The sequence below is a fragment of the Poecilia reticulata genome, linkage group LG13 (genome assembly GCF_000633615.1).
Source record: "Poecilia reticulata strain Guanapo linkage group LG13, Guppy_female_1.0+MT, whole genome shotgun sequence".
NCBI lineage: Eukaryota > Metazoa > Chordata > Actinopteri > Cyprinodontiformes > Poeciliidae > Poecilia > Poecilia reticulata.
In genome coordinates, this window is record NC_024343.1 from 12,511,203 (window position 1) to 12,526,795 (window position 15,593).

At 38.7% G+C, this 15,593-nt stretch overlaps 4 protein-coding genes across 8 annotated transcripts in view; 1 reads left to right on the forward strand and 3 right to left on the reverse strand.

Moving 5' to 3' along the window:
- The window catches only part of folr (folate receptor), a 3,582-nt gene extending 2,331 nt beyond the window's left edge, over positions 1-1,251 (reverse strand). Inside the window, exon 1 of one of the 2 annotated variants that reach the window (XM_008425481.2) lies at positions 1,161-1,251. The gene's annotated coding sequence lies outside the window, so the exon portion shown is untranslated. The remainder of the gene's footprint in view (positions 1-1,160) is intronic. The other variant, XM_008425483.2, reaches the window with a different exon arrangement.
- The window catches only part of anapc15 (anaphase promoting complex subunit 15), a 5,246-nt gene extending 391 nt beyond the window's left edge, over positions 1-4,855 (forward strand). Inside the window, exons 1-5 of one of the 4 annotated variants that reach the window (XM_008425480.1) lie at positions 1,276-1,326; positions 2,595-2,716; positions 2,795-2,854; positions 3,720-3,860; positions 3,957-4,855. In XM_008425480.1, coding sequence (XP_008423702.1) covers positions 2,597-2,716; positions 2,795-2,854; positions 3,720-3,860; positions 3,957-4,004 — 369 coding nt within the window. In that variant the 5' untranslated portion in view covers positions 1,276-1,326; positions 2,595-2,596 and the 3' untranslated portion in view covers positions 4,005-4,855. Of the gene's footprint in view, positions 1-1,275; positions 1,327-1,359; positions 2,389-2,525; positions 2,717-2,794; positions 2,855-3,719; positions 3,861-3,956 lie in introns of those variants that run through there. The other 3 variants (XM_008425478.2, XM_008425476.2, XM_008425479.2) reach the window with 3 other exon arrangements.
- A 937-nt stretch (positions 4,856-5,792) lies between these two features.
- tomt (transmembrane O-methyltransferase) lies at positions 5,793-8,890 on the reverse strand. The gene is made up of 5 exons (XM_008425484.2): positions 8,817-8,890; positions 6,967-7,229; positions 6,670-6,866; positions 6,460-6,582; positions 5,793-6,385 (listed from the first exon to the last, which is right to left on the reverse strand). Exons 2-5 carry the CDS (start codon positions 7,226-7,228, stop codon positions 6,188-6,190), a joined length of 780 nt encoding a protein of 259 aa, XP_008423706.1. The 5' UTR covers position 7,229; positions 8,817-8,890; the 3' UTR covers positions 5,793-6,187.
- Positions 8,891-9,261: 371 nt separating this feature from the next.
- sfrp2l (secreted frizzled-related protein 2 like) lies at positions 9,262-14,051 on the reverse strand. Its single transcript, XM_008425485.2, has 3 exons — positions 12,391-14,051; positions 11,336-11,416; positions 9,262-11,163 (listed from the first exon to the last, which is right to left on the reverse strand). Exons 1-3 carry the CDS (start codon positions 12,917-12,919, stop codon positions 10,745-10,747), a joined length of 1,029 nt encoding a protein of 342 aa, XP_008423707.1. The 5' UTR covers positions 12,920-14,051; the 3' UTR covers positions 9,262-10,744.
- Positions 14,052-15,593: the final 1,542 nt, after the last annotated feature.

The following is a 15,593-nucleotide window of genomic DNA, read 5'->3' on the forward strand; positions in this document are numbered from 1 at the left end:
ACCTGACAGTCATGTTTTTGGACTGTGGGAGGAAACCGGAGTACCCGGAGAGAACCCACGCATGCACAGGGAGAACATGCAAACTCCGTGCAGAAGGACCGGGGCTGGGAATCGAACTGTTCCAGAGCCTTCTTGCTGCAAGGCAACAGTTCTACCAACTGCGCCACTGTGCAGTCCCCATTTTTAAACCATTACCAGAAATAATTAAAATTCGTATCCATTATTAAATTTAAGAGAACTTAGTTCCTCCTTAATTCACTCCTTGCACGTCTTTGTATTTTTTTAGTCTCGTTAGTACAGAGTAATGTTAGAATTATGTAAATTATTTAGGTTGCCTTCATTTGTCACTTTTAGTCATTCATTTCAATCTAAATCTTCCACCTGCATACCTATAACAGTCCTTTCAAGCGTTTTTTTTTTCTAGAGCGTAAGACTAAATATTTACACTGCTGGAACAAGTGGCACTGCCACTGCTCAAGGCCACAGGACACCGGCATCATATATTTGGCAATACAGTAAAAAATATTAGACTACAAGCTAAACTTTTATTAAAAGTGCAGTTGTGACTAAGTTAAAAACAATAAGGGAATCACCTACTGAGTTGAATTCAGACTGCTATACACAATAGTATGCAAAGATATTAAAGTTTTGAACGCTATCAAACTGTAATAAAAATACATTATTTTCTATGTAATATAACTGAATCGTTTCAAGCCTCTGCCCCTACTATTATCTGTTTTTTTTTCTAGAGTGTAAGACGCTGCTATTTAGTGCTGTTCCATAATTATGAAGTCGAAGGGAAATTATAAATGGTTTTTAAACATTTTTTTACAAAGCGTGACATTAATTTCTATTCATACCAATGCCAAAACTTTGTAGAATCACCTTTTACAAAAGTACAACTGCAACTACTGTGGGTAATATTTCTAGCAATGGAAAACAGTCAGGACATAAATAATGTTGCTGTGCTGTAATAGCTCCTATATTTCTAGAAATAGGGTATTTGCTACATATGGAGACCACACATACTGTTCAGTCTTTTCTCAGGATACAAAATCAAAACTTTTACCATAGACTAAACATATCATAATTTTTTTATAGTGTCAAAAAGTCTTGCTTTTAGACTTAGTCGAAAGAAATGAAGAACAAATCTCTTTTACCTTTTCAGTTTCTGTCTTGACAAAATTATCAAGTAAAACTTTATCCCCAGTCAACCTCGAGCACACTTCTCCAGACAAAACAGGAAATTCAAAGCGCACACATTGAACACTCCTCTCTCATGCTTCCTGAGTGGAGTGTGGACCAAGACAAATCCCTCCATAACTAGTAAGTAATTTGTTTCCAAAGTTCAAAGTCTAGGTCACAGTTGTTGGAAATAGCAAGAACAGACAAAAGAGTGCAAGTTCCTTCACTGAAGTGTGTGATAATCTGAGATTTTATTACACGTGGCAGGAGATAGTTTGGCCAACCGTGAGGTTGTTCATCGTCCCCCTCCTACCTACATGTGATTGAAAAACTTACAGAAAATAGCTTGGTGAGTCATTAGAAGAAAAAATAAGCATTTCAGATATCTTTTTGCCACACTTGTGAGTAGCTGGTTTAGATGAAATATTAACAATGCACAGGATGTTTTTAATATGTGAAGTCACTTGAGCCACAGCAGATGTTTTATATGATCAAATCTGAATAAACATCAATATATCTTATAAACTGTGAGTGGGAAAAACAAAGAAAGGCAAACATTCAAAGAAAAAAATCATTCATTTGTCAGGGATGAGAGTACACTCAACACACATTGACATGTTGTCATGTAAAAATACTGCTAATGGTAGCAACTTTGGGATTACCTGTACCAGGGTCAATTACAGTAATTTCTTTTGAAAGTTCATGAGCTTCTGTTTGCTGTCAGTCATCAACACCAAACTAGACTGAACCAAAACTGTTTTGTATTTTGGGCTATCACACAAGTGGATATTTGATCTTTGTTTTTGACATTTTGAGAAATTTTGAGTGCTGAACTGTTCTTTTTTCTTTTTCTGGTTAATAACAGATGAGTACAAATTAAGTCTGAATTTATGATCATGCTTCAAATAACAAAGGAAAGAAGCGTGTATTCTCCCAGTTTTCTTACATTTCCATTACAAGTTCCACAAACATGCACAATACTAGTTCCACGTTTTCTTAGCGTCATTGAGTCAAAGGTATAAGCCATTGTTTGAAGAACAATGTAAATTTTGCCCCTGTGTTATATTGCTATTGTCGGGACATGTGCTTAAGGTATTTTTACGCAAGCGGAACACTTCTGAGGGGGACTTTATAGATGAACACCGCTTGTTTCCGGTTTTCGTTGTTTTGAATTATTTCGAAGCAGCAGCGACATACTGACAGGTACATAGTTTAATATCCTTGAAAATATTATCCTTTATGGTTTTGAATGTATTCTAATGATTCGTTAAATCTTTTATTTAAAGTAGTGTAGTGTATTCCCGAATTTAAAAAGTCTCTGTGCTGCTGTTGTGTTTCAGGGCGAGCGCTGGGTTTAAAGCTTGAGCTCAGAGTCACATTGACTTATTTTTGGACTTATTCTCTGACAGTTATGTCGACACTGTTTCCGTCCCTGCTCCCGCGGGTCACCGAGTCTCTGTGGTTCAACCTGGACAGGCCTTGCGTGGACGAGACGGAGCTGCAGCAGCAGGAGCAGCAACATCAAACTTGGGTATTCCTTCACACTGCTCCATGTCTTCCCTGCTCCCATTTCCCCTGTTTTTAAACTTGTGATCTCTGGTCACTTCAGCTGCAGAGCATCGCGGAGAAAGACAACAACTTAATGCCCATCGGGAAACCTGTTTTTGAGGTAATCGCAGGCTGAGAATAAACCGTTTTGCGTGGTTTCCTTGCGTGGATATAACTGTCTTTTTTTTTTTTTTAAATCACGTTACATCCACGACTTCAATGTATTTTAGGATTTTTCTGTGGTAGACCAAGATAAGGTTGTGCTTACCGGTAACCGGTAAGTGGAAGGAAATTATGAAACCCCCAAATGGAATCTGGTGCAACCATTTATCTTTTGAAACCACCTATTAGTAAATAGATTCCACATCTGTGTATTTTACTCTTAATATAAATATAATTTACCTGTGGAGGCCCAAGAGGAGGATACACACCAAATAGATCAGGAATAGAACCTGGGACCTCTGGGTAGAGGACCATCGCTCCTATACATTGGGCAGGTTCTTTTCCACCCTGCCATGCAATGCTAAAAATGTCAAAGAAGATGCTCTGGGCAGAGGAGACTTAGTCCTTAAATATGCAGCCAGATCCACAACAGCATTTATTAGATTGAGCATGTCCACATGTTAGTCCAGACTGGAACCAAATTGAGATTACATGGTAAGATTTTAAGTAAATGTTTAGACGAAAGCTGGTTGTCTTTGTTGCAGTAGCTCACAGTTGCAGTAGCTTTATTTGAACTGTCTGAACTTGAGCTGTTTTTTGCAGAAAAGAAGGAGCAACAAATTTAGTCTCTAGATGCTCACAGATGTTAGAGACGTACCCCAAAAGGCTTGAAGTTGTAATTGTGGTGAAGGATGGCTCAAACTCGGGGGGGCCTCCATGCATGCAACACTTTTCAGATCTCTTAGTGTTAGATATTTTTGAAAACTGTCCAAGAAGCGATATAAATCGTTAAGTTTATTGTAGTTTTCATTTGATGGATGCAGGCAGGTTATGAAGAGGAGGAGGAAGAGGATGACGAGGATGAGGAAGACAGTGAGGAAGACTCGGAAGACGAAGAAGACATGCAGGACATGGACGAGATGAATGACTACAACGAGTCGCCTGATGATGGCGAGATCAATGAGGTTCCTTAATTTAACCTTTTAATGTAGCTATTGCCATCACTTGTTGTTCTGATTAAACCCAAAATGGATAAATCTGCCTTTGTTTCCCTCGATCAGGTGGACATGGAAGGAGCAGACCAAGATCAGGACCAGTGGATGATTTAAAGCAATTTTCTGTCGCAATCGGCGTCTGGATTTACACTCGCTACCAAAAATGTGACTGATGCCTAACCACTCTGTGACTCAGATATGTTTTAATATTTGTGCACCTGAGATGAAAATCTAGTTGAAACGCATTAAGATACTTCAGGGGAGCGTTCAGGTGAATCTTAAGCTGTGATCCATCAGTCTTTAAAGCTGTAGACATTGTTGGACATTGCTGTGAAGCTTGCTGCCTGGAGCACACTTAGAGATGGGAGGTTTGTGTATAAATACTGCCATTGGTCCGCATTTCTTGTTTTTAACTGCAGGCTTACTTAACCAATACATCTGGTTAAAGCTGCTTCAAACCTGTCAGGTGCCCTGACGTAGACCCAGGGACTGTTTTGCACACACTCAACCCAGCAATCTGCCATTTAAACTTCGACCTGGTCATATCTTAAGTCATGTGCTATGGAGATGTTCTGAATTGCTGATTCAGGGAATATTGCTTTGGTCAGCAAAAATAGTTTACCTGTAAAAACAGCCCATCTTTAAAAAAAAAAAAAAAAAAAAGAGAGTCCACTTCCCTTTTAGTGCAGTGCTACTGAATTGTGGTTGTAAACTCTCCTTCAGTAGAGGGTTTAAAAAATAAAAAAAAGCATTGTAAAATAGTAATGTGTTCAGACAGAATGCCTCTGCCTATCAGCTCTATCAGCTCTCTTATCTTTATGGTTTGCAGCTGGGAACAAATGCTCTGATTAAAGTTACAGGTCTTGGTTAAAGGTCATCATAAAGATTCAGTTTTTGAGAGATTATTTTTGTTCTATTTGTATTTTTGATTTTATTTGCTATAAATTAAACAGCTACATATTTTATTAGTGCTTTCTTGTTTTTTATTGGGATAAATGTTGATGTCTAATATTGGGTCAGGATTATGTAAATCCTGTTTAAAGGCTGAAAAAAACTGTAATTGTACTTCTCTGGTGAGAGTCCAACATTAACTTTATCTATTTCGGTGTTTAATTTCTGGAGCTGGGCCAGTGAACCGAAGTTTTACAGGAGCTCTGATGTCAAAGTGCATTTAAGTGACATGCAACTAACTTTATTTGAAAGATTTTATTTTTTTTATCTCTGATCAGTATTTTCAAACCTGATTTTAATATTTGAGTTAAATCAAAAATAATTTTCTACAGTTTACTGTAGTATCATGAAAATATGATTGATAGATTGAAATCTAATTTCCTAATTAGCACTGAATCCCCAACGACTTGTATTTGGGTGGATACAGAAAGCTTCACTTATTAATGCTGTTTCACAGCTTTTATAAAATCTTAGGTATAAAAATAAAATGCCTTCCTCATTTACCTAGAAAAACTACATTGCCTTTTTAAAAGTATTTAAATTGGATTTAAGTTTCAACTTTTAAAAAATGCTTTGATACAATTTCTTTGAAACTCTAGCAGAATATTTATGGTCAATATCCCATTGGATATTGACCATAAATATCCAATGGGATATTTATGGTCCCATTGGACCATAATGGTCCAATTGGACCCATTGGACCATTGGACCCATTGGACCCATTGTCAAAAGCCTTTTCGTCAAAAGGCTTTTGACGAAAAGCCTTTTTCGTCAAAGGCTTTTGACAAAAAAAAGTTCCTTCCAGGATTGTCCTGGAAGTATTGTGTTTGGCTTAGTTCATTCCCTGCCAAAAAGATTTCCCATAGCATGATGCTGATATCATTATGTCAGCATCCCTGGTGGTCAGGGTGATGTACAAAGTTTGTTTTGCATGTAGGCTATTAAGAAGAATTTTAGCCTCGCCTGACCAGGGCATCTTCTTCCACATATTTTCTGTGTCCCATAAGCATGGTTTCTACTTGTCCCCTCTTTTAGCTACTAGCCTAGGTTATCCCGTCAGACATTTGCTTGCACTGGATTTTATTTCAAAGTATGAGAGCAAACATGGCTGAATGCAATGGCACAACTCAATTTTGAAATAAAATTTTTAAAGCGTTTTAGAACCGCTAATCACTTTTTTTCCCCATCAGTTGCTACTTTGTCTGTCACGCACAATCCCAATAACACACTCCATGCTGAAATGTTAGTTTAAAATCAGATCATTTTTACTTTGTCACAGTTTTCTTAACAAAATTGCTATAAAATTATTCTCCGTCATTAACATTTATTTCAATAGTAAAGATATTTCATTTAATTCCCTGATAGATCAGCTCAGCCATCCCATCCCTGATGCCCCTGCTGTACTCCAGCGTGGCTCGGTGGATCTTCCATTCATACAAGCCGCACTTCCGGAGGTATCGGAGAAACTTTGGAGCCCCGGGAAACAGCACATTGTCAGCCACAATCATAGACCCTTTTCCCAGCAGACCATATCCCTCCAGTAACTGAAGCAAACAGAATGGAACAATGTTAATGTTTCTTTATTAATCTACTACCTGTTTCTTTATTAATCTACTACCTGTAGGTCAGGCAGGTAGCATTTCTTCCAGTGGTCCATGAAGACAAAATCCAGCCTCTCCAGGTTGTAGTCGGACCGCAGCCGAGGTATTACTTCATCAGATGGATTCACAATGAGCTCCACCTGAAGAAACAAAGAGAGATGACACAGAGCAAAAAGTTTGCATTAAGGGGGATTTCGCGAGTAGCTGACCATTTCCTGCTGTCTCACCGTGTCATCATCAAATCCTGCCAGACGGATGATTTTCTCAGCAATGGCTGCGTTCCCTTGATCCATCTCGATGCTGTAGAGTCGGGCCCCAAGAGGGAGAGCCCGGGCGATTCTCACGGCGCTGTATCCACAATGAGCTCCCAGTTCCAGCACTGTTAAAGGGTTTTGCTCCATCAGAAGGCGGTCCAGGATCTTACCTAAAAAAAAACAAAAAAACACTCAAGCTCTAGCAGGTACGAACTCAGAATGTTCTTCACATCAACACTTTATGCACACTGAAGTAAATGGATTCCCTGCCTTTTTTAGGTCCAATGTTGCTGATGAACTCCACCTTGCTGCACCAGTAATCGAAGGCGTCCAGGATGCTGTCTGGGTCCCCAGGTGTGGAGTTAGTCAGAACGTACTGGAATGCACGCTCTTCTCGGCTCAAACCGGTTACACAGTCCTTCCAAATCCTAACCAGAACCGCCCGGTAGAACAGCACAAAGTAGTAGCGGTACCTGATTATCAATGTCAGCAGAAGGGGAAGAAAAGCCAAAGCAATAGCAGGGGACACCATCCTTGAAGAGAAAGAAAACGGCAGATGGATACATTTTATTAGAAGTGTCATGCAATCTCGTTTATTCTTTTACGGCAGCCTGGAGTCCAAATTTTGGACGTGTTGCTGGTCCCACACATCTGAATTAAACAGTCAACTCACCTCAGTGTAGTCAAGTTTTCCAGAGTCTAGCTATTGACCTGACTATTTGATTCAGCTGTGTTGGAGAGATGCATCTAAAATTTGCAAGGAGTTGAATATCCCTACCCTTTGAAATCACATTTTAAGTAAAGATGTCTGAGCTGAAATAATTTAAGCACATAGGTTGCTACAGTGACAGTATTATGGTAACTTAGAGTAAATGGTACCCAATTCATAAAAACCAAATCAAAAATCATAACTATTTCTCAGGTATGTTAATTTGTCAGGTTGCCATATCAGTTTAAATAGCAGAGAAGAAGAGTGTAAATGAGCACCTGGTTATTTTTTTCATTGAACCTGGATGCCAAATATGTGCAGTCAGCTAGGGTTGAACAGAAAGTTTAATGAGACCTTTGGAAGAAAGGGCTAAAACTGTTAAAACCTCTCCCTAAAATGACTGGATCGTACCTATAACTAAGGATACTGAGTTTCTAAATAAGGAGAGGCCCAACCAAACTTTGGAAATCAAAATACATGACCCATTTGTTGTTTTGTTTCTTGTAGAAAAGAGCGTAACTTTTGTATTGCCACCATTTTGATTATAATAGCAATGACCTGCCACTGACCTGTGTGGAAATTACTAACTCTACACAGACAACGTGCAAACTTGCTTCAAGGCAGCTGTGTAAATAACTCTACAATCATTTGTACATATTGAACAGATAATCCTAGTTATCTAAGAGCTATTACAAAAATACTATTACAACCAATAGTATTTGGAGATAGCGCTACATAATTATTCTTGACAAATAAATATTAAACTCCATTGTCACAATTTGGATTAGCAAAATGTTCCAACAGTTTTAATTACAAATTGTCTAATTAAAAGAAATGTAGTCCTTTTTATATCAGCTCCAGTAATATTACCCTACCTATATTACTGCAAAAAGCCCTATATTTATTATTATTGCCTCATTATTAGATTTTTGTTTAGAAACTACTATATTTTTGGCAAGTTACTATATACTTAGCTTAACAGTATTAAAAATGTATAAAGTATCACAGAAGGATGCTTCTGTATCAACTTTCTTATGTGTGCAAATTACACAACAATGACTTACTGTTCTATGAATCTGTTATTTTGAGTCACTAAAACAATTATTTCCACAATATGTTCATTTTACAGAAGCAAGTTGATTTATCAAAACTTACTGTGGTCTTAAATGACAGAACTATTAATTTGAATAAACAATTATGTTGAAATACTTTCCATGTACTTGCCTTTTCTGAGATTGGCGGCTTAATGTACAAAGCTCTATAAACGTTTGAGACAAATTATCGTACGTTTTCATTCTCAAGTCTATGAGAACAAAATGCTCCACCATTCTCAAACTGCATCCACAAGCTCTCTGCTGTGGATCATATGCAAATAACAACTGTTGAAATGAAAATAGTAAGAAAAACTTACCTGTTTTCTAAAGAACAGTGACTCTTTACTAAACGGAAGTGAAAAGAAGCAGACCAGCTGAGACCAGAGCACGAGAGGAATGCACCTGTATCTGAGAAGCTCGGACACTCTGCAGTTTGAATAATTTATGCATCACGTGACTGACGACATGTATACTGAGATTATTGACAGTTGTTTTAATGAAGGTTACATAAAGTTGAAACATTGGATTGTCTGCTTTTATAATGACACGTGCTAGATCCCCATCTGTCAATATCTAAACCAGAGCAAATTATGTGTGTAGGAGCAGACAGCGATACTGATGGAGGCGGCATGAAACCGATACATCAAGTTAGCATCAACAGGTGTGTTTCTGTGGAGTCCAATTTCTGTCTTCACTGAGTCATGGTGGAAAGATCAAGAAAAGAATGAGCAGAAAATGTATGCAAAACTATAACACAAAAAGTAATTCACTGATGGGTTTAATTAAATACACAGGGGAATATTCAAACACAGCAAAACTATGTGAAATACATACAAATTGGATGAAAAAAGTTAATTAATATGACTTGAGAATTTCTTTATGATGTGGATATTTTCTTTATGCATGCAAGTAAAACTCCACAAACATTGTCGTTGAAGGGTTACACTTGATGTGAAATAGTAACTTTCCAAAAGTTGCATCACCATCACTGCCTGTGTAACTTCACCACAAATATGTTGAAATGGCCAACAATCAGAATACAGCTCTATGTCTCATTCTTCAGAGTTGAAAGGTTTTCTAAAAAAATAATAACAAATCAAATAAAGTAGCATCTTGCAAGTTTGAATTTTGTAACAATCAGGCTGTGGACAACTTGAACTGAAAACTGATAACGCCAGATACATATATATTTTTTTATTATTATTTCGTACTTTCAAAACATGGGAAACATGCATTTAGAACTGGAAATGTGTATGTGAAAAAGAGCTAATACCATTTCACAAGGTGTAAACAATAAAAGCGGCCTCATAGTTTACAATTTTCTAATGTTGTTTAGTGTCATAAAAAAAGTTCTTATCTGTTGATGCTTCTGTCCCCTCACCCATTTAGTTTCATGCCTTAACTCTTCAGATCCTTCCCAGGTCCCCTGCCCATGCATTTTTAATAATTAACATTTCTAACAAAACCAGAAGACGTTTTGCTTATTGCACTAAATGGAATAGGAAATGGAAATCAATTATCAGACACATTTGTCAGTACAAACACAAAAACAAACTTCCCACACTGAAGGTGTTTTTTTAATGCTTTCTGATGTCTAAAGTTTTTTTTTACTTTTTCCTTGAGCTGTCAGCTAGTGCATCCTCAGCATCATCAGCTACACTACTTCAGCATCCTTACTGCCCATTCTCAGATTCATTGTTACTACATTTATTTCTTGCACCAAACCTGTTCAACTTAGATATTAGGTACACTTCACTTCCTTTAAGTCTTTTTTTCATGTAAATATATGTCTACCTTGTTAGAAAAAGATGTGGTAATGCAAAAAATAAAGCAAACTAATTAATAAAATAAATTGCTTTAGTCACAAAAAACTATGGGTTATCGTCAAAATAAGCTTTTACTACAGAAACAGATACTCCAGTTGAAATATTCTCAAAATCAATTAAAAGACTACTAATGCATGATGTCTGCTGTAATGGAAAGTGGGTTAATTGTAATTTCATCACAATACAAAACCAATTCTGAACTTTTACAATTTTAATAATCCCTAGCAGTTAGATCACATCAATTTTAAGGGTGTCATACAACTTATGCCAGGTGGGAGTATCTACTCAGTCTTGAATATTTTTGTGATGTTGTCTATTTTTCTCAGTCGTAGTATTTAGGAATGGTTGTGTCTGTTAGATTTAGGCGAATAAATATAAAATGTTACTGCTAATAGCTTACAGGCTAAACGGCTAATTGTTTACAGCTCTGGACAAGGCTTCTTCAGAAGACTTCTGATGAACTTCTTTAGCTCTTTGTCCTCTCGGGTCCACTTAACGAGTCGAGTCAAAATGAGTCTTCCTTCTTCAGCCTGAGCTAGGGCCAGGAACCATCCATCTTGGGGTCTGTTCTCCAGCCTTCCTCCTCTCTTTGCCTTTTTTTTGTCAACCGGCTCCTCATTTTGCTCTTGCTTGTTGCTTGTCTCTGCCAAGTCTAAGCCAGGACAAGTACAGCTGGCTCCTTCCTGCAGCCACAGAGCCCTGTGGGTCATTGCGCCTCCAAACTCCTGCGCCCTCTCTGCACCTCCCCCTGCCCACCTCAGGATGCGGCTGCGGGCCACAGGCACCAGCTGACGGTCGCCTCCTACTGTTGAGACACTGTCCAGACGCATCTTTAAAGCTGTGATGTAGAAGGAGAGATTTTAATGCTGTTTCTAAAATGTCACTTCAGACAACTTTCTGATCTAAAAATTTATAATGTCTTTGCAAAAACATCACATTAAAACGATTCGAGTCTTCCTAGATAAAAAAGGAGAGAGGGAATGTTTTGAAAGGCTACGTTGGTTCCTCACCGTATGGACTGTGACAGAAGTTTTCCTGGATGTCAGACTCTCCTTCAGCAGTCAGAGAGCAGGCATCACAGATGATACTCCCTGTGGAAGGGAAAGAGAAACAGGATTGTAATTCTGGCTGTCTGAAGTGGGGGCAGAGAACAGAGGATAAAAACAGACTTCATCGCCAGAGCAATAAATTCAGTGGTCACATCAATAAAACAGGCAAAGAAACAAAATTACATGAAAAAACATAAAGAAAAAAAACATAACTACAAGAAAAACTATTTGCAAAAACATGTAATTAAATAAAAAGTAAAAAGAAAATCTAAGAAACAAATACAATCTCCATATAATAACATTTTAGATGGATTTTCAAGTAATTTATTTTAGTCCTTTTTAGCTTCTCCTATTGAAATGAGAGGTTGTAGACACTCAACCACTCAAAAATATGCCCAAACTGTAAATGGCAATTTTTTTTATAAATATAAGAAGTAAGCTGTCTAATTAATATTGAGTAAAAAGCAAGATGTAAATTACGTCACAGCGATCAGAAATCTAAACCTTTTTTTCAGAATCCGCACACAGACCTGTGCAACACAGCCACTTCAGTAAAGAGGCATAATTATCCAGAGGTTTGACTTGGCTTATCGTTAATGCCTACCATCTGTACGGATTACAATGATCACAGTCGTTGTCAGGGCTTGTTTAGTATGTAAATTTCAGCCAAACATCTCAACCTGACAGAAGAAACCCCAAATGGAAACATCAGTATCAATTAATCACATTAACATAAGAAGTAAAATGTCTTTCATCTATGTCTATATCTGTTAGGTTGGCTTGTAAGAAAGATGTCAAGGTCCCACACTTGTTGATTCGCGACACCCAGTGGGGACCCGAACCTGATATTGGTAACCACTGACTTGGGCTAAATTTGCATTAAAATGAAATGCAGCCAGTAAACAAATAAAGTCCACAGAACGGTGCCGTGAAAACTCAAACTACGGCAGATTGTGTGATGTGTTGTTTGAATTGGAGTCATAGTTAAAAGTGGGAATATGCTAAAGACGTTGTACCTTTCAGCTCCTCCTCGCGCCTGACCTCCTCTTCCGTCCGCTCCTCCAGCTGTCCGGTTGCTGGGATACAGAGCTCGGTCCCGCTCGGGAACCGAGAGCAATTAAACATCTCGGGCCAGGGGAACCCGAAGGCGCTCATTACGGGCACGCAGCCGTCCCGCACGGCCTCGCACAGGTTCCTGCAGGGGCTCACGGGCCCGCCGAGCTCCGGCAGGCACACCGGGGCGAACAGCGAGCACAGGAACTTCTTGGTGTCCTGGTGGCACAGCTTGGAGATGAGCGGCAGCCAGGCGGCCGACTGCTGCTGGGCCTCTTTCAGGGAGTCGTGGCCGAGCAGGTTGGGGATCCACATACGCCGGTAGCCGATGCCTTGGCACAGAGACAGTGTGCTGGGGATAGGCTTACAAACCGAGCGGACCGAAGAGCTGAACCCGATGGTTGGAGGTCCGAGCAGAACTGGATCCGCAGGGTCGGAGGCATAAACTACACCGAAGAGCATGATGAGAGAGCTGAGCAGAAAAACAGACATGGCTCTGGTACTTTAGTGAAATGTTCACAGCTAGCAGCACTGCCTGGACTTGACTCTCCTTAGGGTGTAAACAAAGAGGTGTTTGGTAGAGACAGGGGGTAATTATAGGGCAGGCGCCTCCCAGTCATCATCCCACCCCATCAGACGAACTGACTCAAACACAACAGGACCAGTTCTACTGGATCAGTAAACACTAAGCACATCATATAAATGCTGCAAATACTGTGCCTTGGGAATATTCCTAAACCTTATCTTATTTCACATTTGGTCATGTTGCAGTTGCAAACTTAAATGCATATTATTGGGATTTCAAGTGATAGGGCAGATTTTTAAAACAATATTAATACTGTATGTGGTTTCCAATATGTTTTACTGATAAATTTATGTAAAAAACTGGGCCATTTGCTTTGATGTAGACCCTACAGGAGCTGTTCATGTATAGAGTTGTGATCCTACTGGTAGGTGAACATCTTCTACCCCGATCTCAAAATTTTTTTGGAGCTTCTAGGTTTTCTACCAGAAATACTCTGGATTTACGTCAACTGGGGTCAATGACCATCTTTCCTATTTCTGCTGACAAGCATTTTCACAGCATGACACTATCACTGTTTATCATATGGACAAAGTTTTGGGGGGGAGTGGGGATGTAGAATGTATTTTAACATCATGTCTTTTGCATGTAGCTAAAAAAGTTCAACTTTGTCTCATCTGTCCAGAGCACYGTGGTCAATGTGTTTGTTTTGTTTTTCATGTCCCTTGCTTGACTGGCAGTAAACTTTAACCTGACTTATTTATGGCTGTCTTTGCCATCCCCTGTTAAGGCCARATTTCTGTGTTCAGAAATAGTTGCCCTGACAAAAACTTCTCCCACTTGAACTGTGGATATCTGCAGCTCTTTCAGCRTTAGGTAGGTTGTCGTACTATTTTTCACTTTCAAATGATGGGCTAAACAGGGGTCTTGAGATTTTGCTTGGAATATCATCTTACTCAATATTTCTCCATGTCTTCAACCCTGACCTGCCTGGTGTGTTTCTGGTTCTCTGTAATACTTTTCTTCTCTAATGTTCTCAAATGAACCTAAGAAGCTTTCACAATGACAAAAAGTAAGTGCAATTGTTATTTTGCACTTACTTGCACAGGTTTTTTTACTGTCATCAGTTAAAAAAATCTTAAGAGTCTTAATTGCATCAACCATCTAAATATGTAATTAAAGATGGATTAATATCTTATGAAACCAATAAACCAAGCTCTGTTATCAATTAAAGTAATTGATTGTCTGCATGCTGTTTACATCTTTCACGGAGTGGACATTTGTAAGTTTCACTGTTATTTGTTTTTCTAATAATACGTTTTCAAGTTTTTTAGATGATGAGATAGGCTGTCAGCAACGTAAGTTGTAAATAGAATTAAGGGGCTGAAAATAAAATGTAGCGATATTAGAATTATGGCAGCAAACCAGCAAAACGCAAAGAACTTTGCAGTTTTTCAACCAAACTAACCGACTGAGTTCAAATGCTGTTGGATGCAGTTAATGTTAGCTAAAAGATCATTAGCTGATAACAATACAGCACCTCCAGCTTGTTAACAAGTAGCCTATAGGCCACTGAGGATGTTGCCTATGTTCAAAATTGGGTAGATCTGGTTACATTCCCTTGAGTAACTTTTCTGAAAAAAAAGAAAGAAAAAGTAAAGTACTTATTAGAGTAGTTTCACAGACAGTACCTTTTTCTTTTATTTGAGTCATATTATTGCTTTGACTCTTTTTCTTTCTTTTTTTTTGTTTCTACGATTCATTTTGCCCCCACCAAAATAAGCCACTGCACTGAATATGGGACTGCAAATTGGTCAAACCTTTCTGGGTTAAACCGGTGGATTTGCTGAGTAACTGGTTGGACGTAGCGGTCCCATTGACAATTAGTCTACTATGCAGGTTAGAAGATAGAACCCAAATAAAAATGGGTAGGGCAGTAAAGTGGAGGGGCCAATGGTTCTCTAACCCCCCCACCCCCCCTGTTCTAGCAAAGCTGCACAGATCACTTCCAGTTCAGACTTGTGTTACAATATTGCATTTAGTGCCCACAGTTCTATTGTTTTCATAGCGCATGCTCACTGCGTGCTATTATTACCCCTAGCAACAGTTRCAATGCTGCTGACAATGATGTCATCAGCATGACTTCAAATGATGTCTGTGTCATGAAGCCCTGCTAAGAATGACTGTGATGTCACAGAGTCCATGACATCACCAACTGATCAGTTAATTCTCCGGTCAGTCAATTAACAATTCATTTGGACATTTTAGTTCAGCTCAATACAGATAAGTAACGAAAGATGAATAACGAAAGCTCACAGTTCACTTTTTTTTTTTTTAAACATGAAAAAAGGTTCTCCAACAAAGTCCATTCTGGTCCAACAACCCCGGATCACAGGGAAAAAAACTTTCTCAGCAAACTTCTTTGAAAGGTGATTGAAAAATCTGCAGATGGGCAGAAGGACCAACTCTGCATCATGTCAGAGAAACATTTTTGGAAGAATACTCTGAGGTTTTGATCTTACTTTTGAGAGAAACAGGAGATTAAATGTGGATGTTCTCTCAGAAGTGTTAGAAGAGCCGAGTGAACGGATTTTCCAAAGTATTGCCAAAGATCCTTTCCACTTTGCTTCTGGACTGCATTTA

Coding starts and splice junctions, on each gene's coding strand:
- sfrp2l (XM_008425485.2), bottom strand. CDS start 12,919: ATGTCTGTTTTTCTGCTCAGCTCTCTCATCATGCTCTTCGGTGTAGTT. Junction 11,417..12,390: donor GCGCGAGGAGGAGCTGAAAG/GTACAACGTCTT, acceptor TCCCTTCCACAG/GGAGTATCATCTGTGATGCC. Junction 11,164..11,335: donor CTTCTGTCACAGTCCATACG/GTGAGGAACCAA, acceptor TCTACATCACAG/CTTTAAAGATGCGTCTGGAC.
- tomt (XM_008425484.2), bottom strand. CDS start 7,228: ATGGTGTCCCCTGCTATTGCTTTGGCTTTTCTTCCCCTTCTGCTGACA. Junction 6,867..6,966: donor CAACATTGGACCTAAAAAAG/GCAGGGAATCCA, acceptor GTTTTTTTTTAG/GTAAGATCCTGGACCGCCTT. Junction 6,583..6,669: donor CAGGATTTGATGATGACACG/GTGAGACAGCAG, acceptor TTGTTTCTTCAG/GTGGAGCTCATTGTGAATCC.